Consider the following 7762-nt stretch of genomic DNA (forward strand, 5'->3'; position numbering starts at 1 on the left):
GCAGGGTTAAAAATGAACATACCAATGGAACAAATTATGTCTTTCCAAACAATTGATATGCTGAAATTTATTGAGATGCAAAATTCAGAAAAAGTCAGTCTGGAAGTCCAAGGGATGTGGGCAAGAGTCCTCCGGGCTCTGGAGGGATGGACAAGGTAAGCCAGTAGCCCCCAAGGCGTATTACCCCAGCCTGGCTGAGGCAGCACACGGTCTGAATCATCTGGGAAATCAAGGTATGTGCAAATTGGTGAGAGCCTACTGGTGTGCACCGGGTTTCTCTTCACAAGCAGAAAAGAGAGCAATTTCCTGTCTAACCTGCTTGAGGAAGAACATAGGGAAAGCGATCCCTACCGAACCATCCCACATTCCACCGACTGACGGACCTTTCCAGGTAATACAAATTGATTTCATCCAATTACCACCCTGCAGGAATCTCAAGTACGTATTGGTGTGCACTGACGTGTTTTCCAATTGGGTTGAGGCCTACCCAGCGGCTAGTAATACTGCTGCATTTACTGCCAAGAAAATTGTACAGGAGTTTGTATGCAGATACGGTATCCCTAAAATTAACGAGAGTGACAGGGGTACTCATTTCACAGGTGATGTTTTTCAAAATATGTGTAAACTGATGGGTATCAATAGTCGACTTCATACCCCTTACCAACCGCAAGCCAGTGCCAAGGTAGAGAGGATGAACGGGACTATTAAAAATAAGTTAAGTCAAATCATGGCAGAGACTGGACTAGGATGGCCAGAAGCATTACCGTTGGTCCTACATAGCATAAGGACCACTCCTAGACTCCCTCTAAATCTGTCCCCCTTTGAAATACTGTTTGGTAGACAACCTCATTTGATTATAAGCCCACAGGAAGACTTGAAGGGTAACAACGAGGTAACTGTAAGGTATCTTATATCAATGAGTAAACAGTTAAAACAGCAACAGCAGAAACTGAAATTGTTGTCACATGATATGCCAGAAACTAACTGTCATGATGTTGAACCTGGAGAATATGTTATGATCAGAAATTTCTTGCGTTCAGATTGTTTGACTGATCGGTGGGAAGGTCTGTACCAGGTGTTGCTGACCAGTACTACATCTTTGAAGGTGGCTGAGAGAGATACCTGGGTTCATTCCACTCACTGCAAAAAGGTCAACCAACTGGTGGAGAAACAAGGCGGAGACAAGGCTGATAACTTGGACCTGTCGATCACGAGCTTGTTCCGGGAGGTTTAAAAGGTTGTAGTGAGATACCTGAGCTAAAAGAAATTTGCAGGTCTTTGTTGTGGCAATGGACTGGCCTGCTGTGTTCATTTTCATATTCTATTCCAGAGTTTTCACCATTCTGGTTGGTTCGGGAATTTCTGGTTTCTGTGACGGGGGACCGATAGAGGAGATGGAAACTGATGGCAGTGCTATTGAAGTGGAGTCAAGAGGAGGAGTGCTATGCCAAGCAGGGGAGTGTCTGACCAATCTTAGTACTGTAATTGTTAAGAGAGCTGCTATTCCGGATACTCGGGGATGGTGTGGAGGTTTATCGTCTGAAGATTCCTGTATTTGTGAGCTTTGTGGGTCCCTAGTTGATGAGAACTGTATCCAACGGTGCCAGCCTAAATATAACCCGTACTGGGGTGGGTATCCTTTAGAGAATTATCATAGCATGGTAGGCAAAGTATTAAACCAGACTGATTGTTGGGTGTGCTCACACGTGCCACAGGGTCAGCATAATGTAGTGTTGGTGCCATTTTTGCTGAATATTACGGAAATTTTAGAATTACAAAAAGGGAAAACATTGGATGGAAAATTCCTCTCATCCAAACCACCTCATTTCAAACTCTATCAATTCCAAGTAGATAGATCACTTTTGTGTTTAAACATAACCAACCCCAATAAACCAGGGAGTTGGGAAGTGACGGGGAATAATCAGACGATGACCTTCTCACTGAGAGCTGATAATGAGTCTATGAATCATGATCTGTTACGCTCAATTAGATCTAATGGGAGACACTTTAGGTATCGGTATACATTGAGTTCCACCAAAGAAATTACTGTCAAGGTACCAGATGGATATTGTGCTAAGATAATACAACCAGAAACTTGCATGTACCAGATGGAAGAACCTGAGATAGGATTATTTGCAAGGGAAATGTGTTTAATGATAATGATGCATACTATTCCTTATGTTCTCCCTGATAATGTATATTTTATATGTGGAAGAAAACCGTATAAGTGGCTCTCCTCGATTTCCTAAGGTTTGTGTTACCTGGGAAGAGTAGTCCCAGAGGTTATGACCCTCACACATGTTGAAATGCTCGGTATTCATAAAAACACACCATCACCATATCTTCACATGCAATATGAACACAGAGGCAAACAAAATATGATACCTTGTGACGTGCATAAAGCCACTCAGTTAGTGAGACAACTGGCTTTCAAGTTTTAGTACCACTGGATCCCACCAGGATCGCTCGGGGTACACAAAATTTTAGATATATTCAGGATCTTGCTAAATTGATCGATAATATCACCGAGATGTATGATGACACCTTCAGGTATACAGGAAGAGAATTGCAAGCGTACAAGAAAGAACTGGTGCAACACAGGCTAGTGTTAAATTATTTAACCGCTGTCACTGGAGGGTACTGCGTAACTTTGGCCACCCCATTTGGAGTGAAGTGTTGCACCTATGTCACCAATGATACCAGCGACCCCAAGGAGGTGATAGACCGGAAAATGGATGAAATTCTGCAGCTAAAATGGGAATTTCGAAAGAACCATAATCTTCAGTGGCTGAAGTAGAGGAGAAGGTAGAGGAATGGGTTTCATGGTTGAACCCAGTGAAATAGTTCTCAGGCCTAGGGGAATGGGTCCAGGAAATGATCGCAAGCATAGGTAAACTCCTGATCCTTATACTGGTTGTCATCATAGTAATTGGCATATGTGTCCGGTGTGTTCCTACTGTGTTGAAGTGTGGAAAATGTAAAGATAAGGTAAAACGAAATAACGAAATTATGATGGTGGTCAGTAATGACAATATCAATACTGAGGTAAATATAGAACTGCATTACAACCCTGAACTAGGAAATACCATCATATAATGTATTATATTTAGACATGCACAAAATGTATTATTAAAATGTTATTTTAAAAACACCTCAAATAATGTAAGTCCCAATTCCCCCTCAAGACTGCCTTTATAGGATTGATGCATCCCCACATCACTCCTATGATCTTCCAAGATCCGCGGTGTGCGTATAATGGTAGTTTATGTCCCCTCCCAGAGACACATTATTGATGGATTAAGAACCACCTTGTGCCATCCCATAATAACATTAAATATGTCAAAATGAAAGACTAAATTTAATCTTAAAACCAGACTGTGATAGCATGTGTTTGCTATCAAAGGGTGGACTATCGAAGCTGGATAATTGGCTGAGACAAGATCAGTTTAAAATTAGATTGAAACTACACCATCTTGCGAATGGCCGCAAGACACCATCTTGAAAATGAGATCTGCACGACGCCATTTTGCTAATGGCAACAGGACACCATTTTGCGAATGGCCACCCAGCGCCATTTTAGCTAAACTCACACTTAAGTACATATGGCGATGCTATTATTAGCATCATGTGATCGCATATTTTACCATACCCCATACACACATTAATACACACAGTTGCGCTGTTAACATGACGCACATTAGCGAATGGATAATATCCTGCATGTGAACGCTGTTTATTAGCGTCATGCGTACGCATCTGCCCCAAAGTTAACTAGCGTCTTTTCCCAAACCCCTAATACTTACACACTGCACACTCACGTAAAAGGTTCCATAGCTTCAAAGTGTAATATTCAGGGTTTATTCATTTATTAATAATGCTGTGAAATAAAGACTATTTGGTATCTAAGGTTTAATACGTGATAAGTAAACCGTGTTTGGTGTTGTACTGATCTACACTTTCTCAACAGCTTTCCGGTATCATCGGTGAGAAGATCGCAACATGCATTCTCAACTTATGGACTGTAGAGAGTTAAAACACTAAAATGTACTTTGTAAAATAACAGCTTAGATTTGCATAAGGCGGGAAAAGGGAGACAAAAGGCTGTTGGAGGCTGGTCTGTGTCCATTTGAATCGACCTGTTAAATGTCCTGTAACAGAAGCACCGTGATGGAGAACCAATGGGATCGCAACAAACCTCTCTATTGTATTGTCTATTTCTGTAAGGGTATATATATATGTGTGTTCTGAACCCAATCTGGAGTCTTCTTGCTAATGCTGATTGACAGAGGTTTCTTGTTGATGCCGGTAACTGGTCCCAGAGCGCGTGCGTATCTATAACTGTACCTTGGGTCTGTATAATTTCTTTGCGCTAAATTGTATTTAGATCATAGCGTGTAACTATCTGTACTTTGCTTGAATAATAACCTTTGTGCGTTGAAAACACATTTTCACAAAGTCTGAAGGCATTTATTTACTGTATGACTGCGTACGCAAATAGCGTTAAATCCTAGAAGGTATAGGCAGGATTTAGAAGGTATAGGCAGGTTTTAGATGGTATAGGCAGGAGTGTATAGGGGTTTAAATTAAGTATCCTTACAATGCTGCTCTCTACGCCCATCACCCACTCTCTCTGCCAAAGCTGCTCTTTCCCCAGTCACCCACTCTATCTGCCAATGCTGCTCTCCACCCCCATACCCACTCTCTCTGCCAATGGTGCTCTCAACCCCATCACCCACTCTCTCTGCCAATGGTGCTCTTGATCCCCATCACCCACTCTCTCTGCCAATGCTACTCTCTACCCCATCATCCACTCTCTCTGCCAATGCTGCCCTTTCCCCCACCACCCACTCTTTCTGCCAATGCTGCTCTCTACCCCCATAATCCACTCTCTCTACCAATGCTGCCCTTTCCCCCATCACCCACTCTCTCTGCCAATGCTGCTCTCTACCCATCATCCACTCTCTCTGCCAATGCTGCTCTCCACCCCCATCACCCACTCTCTCTGCCAATGCTGCGCTTTCCCCATCACCCAATCTCTCTGCCATGCTGCGCTTTCCCCCATCACCCACTATCTCTGCCAGTTATGTTCTCTACCCCGTCACCCACTCTCTATGCCACTGCTACTCTATACCCCCATCATCCTCATGCTCTGCCAATGCTTCTCTCTACCCCATCACCCATTCTCTCTGCCAATGCTGCTCTCTACCCCATAACCCACTCTTTCTGCCAATGTTGCTCTCTACCAACATCATTCACTTTCTCTGCCAATGCCGCTCTCTCCCCTGGTGGTCTGTTTCATCCTGGACTGTCTTTCCTCATGCACACACATGCTTCACCCACCCTAAAGGAACCTCACTTGACCCAGACTCTCACTCAACCACGCCATCTCTCTCCTCCATTTTGCCTCCAAGCTCCTTGAGAGAATTGTCCATCTTCAGCTTCTATATAGCTAATAAACTATACTGTATAAAAAATTGTTATATTAAAGAGATATAATGAAATACAATGCCTACAAGCTGTCTGTCTAGTATTGAATGCAGATACCATTCTAGTGAATCATGTACAATACAGTGTGAATTCTAATAGTTAATATGCAAAACAAAGACCAATATACAGAACAATACAGAAAGCCTCTTAATGACTGATATACAACACAGAGAGAATTATATTTCTTAACATACAATTCGAAGTAGACCCTGGTGAATAATATAGAATTAGAAAGCATTCTAGTGACAAATCACTTCTATACAATACAGAGAGAATCCTAGTGACTGAGATACAATACATTACAGATACCATTCTAGTGACCATTCAACAATATGCAATACAGTGAGTATTCATGTGACCAGTATACAATACACAGAACATCCTAGTGTCCAATATTCAATACAGAGGGCATTCTACTGACAGATATATCCTTACATAGAGCATTCTAGTGATCCACCCCTGCTACCATGATCTCTGTACCTACAGGTATAAGCTTGGGGTGCAGATGCTTCACAGCACCCCCTCTCCCAGGACTTCTGATTCCATATACCTCAAAACATACAAGTGCTTGTACTCATCACCTAGCGTAGTATTCTTCTCTTTCAACTGCCCTATTTACAGAAAGGTACTTATTTTATTACTATATATTCTGTCTATTCATGCAAAGATATGAGTTTACAGATATTTCATTATGTTTCTTTTATTAGGATTTTACTCCCAGACAATCCACATATCCCAGATCCCTGTAATAATCACCGCAGAGGGCAGCTCGGTCACATTACCCTGTAACTATAACATCAGCGGCACAGAGAATGTAACATCCGGCTGGTACAAGTGGTACAGACACGTGGTGAGGACTGGGCCTGAGGTCTCTGATAGGAATAAGGATTTCACAGGCAGGATCTCCAGAACGGACGCAGATGAGTTTATTAGAAGCAGATCCGCCAGTATCACCCTGCACAAAGTACACGTAACAGACACCGGGCTGTATTACTGTGATGTCACTTTCCATCACATTACAGAACTACCCTGGCAAGGAACTGGGACTTTCCTTAATGTGACAGGTAAAAATCCATAAATCTCAGTTGAGATTCTCAGCTATCTATCTATCTATCTATCTATCTATCTATCTATCTATCTATATATCTATCTCATATCTATCTATCTATCTATCTCATATCTATCTATATATCCATCTCATATCTGTCTGTCTATCTATCTATCTATCTATCTATCTATCTCATATCTATCTATCTATCTATCTATCTATCTATATATCTATCTATATATCCATCTCATATCTATCTATCTATCTATCTATCTATCTCATATCTATCTATCTATCTATCTATCTATCTATCTATCTATCTATCTCATATCTATCTCATATCTATTTCATATCTATCTTTCTATATATCTATGTATTCATCTCATATCTATCTCTCTCTCTCTCTCTCTCTATCTATCTATCTATCTATCTATCTATCTATCTATCTATCTATCTATCTATCTATCTCATATCTATCTATCTCATATCTATCTCATATCTATCTATCTATCTATCTATCTGTCTATCTATCTATGTATCCATCTCATATCTATCTATCTATCTCATATCTATCTATCTCATATCTATCTCATATCTATCTATCTATCTATCTATCTATCTATCTATCTATCTATCTGTCTATCTATCTATGTATCCATCTCATATCTATCTATCTATCTATCTATCTATCTATCTATCTGTCTGTCTCATATCTATCTCATATCTATCTATCTCTCTAGCTCTCTATCTATCTATATATCCATCTGATATCTATCTATCTATCTATCTATCTATCTCATATCTATCTATCTATCTATCTATCTATCTCATATCTATTTCATATTTATCTTTCTATATATCCATGTATTCATCTCATATCTATCTATCTATCTATCTATCTATCTATCTATCTATCTATCTATCTATCTATCTATCTATCTATCTATCTATCTATCTATCTATCTATCTCATATCTATCTATCTCATATCTATCTCATATCTATCTATCTATCTGTCTATCTATCTATGTATACATCTCATATCTATCTATCTATCTATCTATCTATCTATCTATCTATCTATCTGTCTCATATCTATCTCATATCGATCTATCTCTCTAGCTCTCTATCTATCTATATATCCATCTCATATCTATCTATCTATCTCATATCTATCTATCTATCTATCTATCTATCTATCTATCTATATATCTGTCTCATATCTATC

The 7762-nt window shown here is 40.1% G+C and overlaps 1 protein-coding gene across 1 annotated transcript in view; it reads left to right on the forward strand.

Moving 5' to 3' along the window:
* The window catches only part of LOC148516803 (uncharacterized), a 59665-nt gene that overhangs the window by 49146 nt on the left and 2757 nt on the right, over positions 1-7762 (forward strand). Inside the window, exon 4 of the mRNA XM_088479539.1 lies at positions 6195-6557. Within this exon, the coding sequence (XP_088335665.1) occupies positions 6195-6557 (363 nt within the window). The remainder of the gene's footprint in view (positions 1-6194; positions 6558-7762) is intronic.

This window comes from Taudactylus pleione, unplaced genomic scaffold (genome assembly GCF_031769625.1).
Source record: "Taudactylus pleione unplaced genomic scaffold, aTauple2 ptg000239l, whole genome shotgun sequence".
Classification (NCBI taxonomy): Eukaryota; Metazoa; Chordata; class Amphibia; order Anura; family Myobatrachidae; genus Taudactylus; species Taudactylus pleione.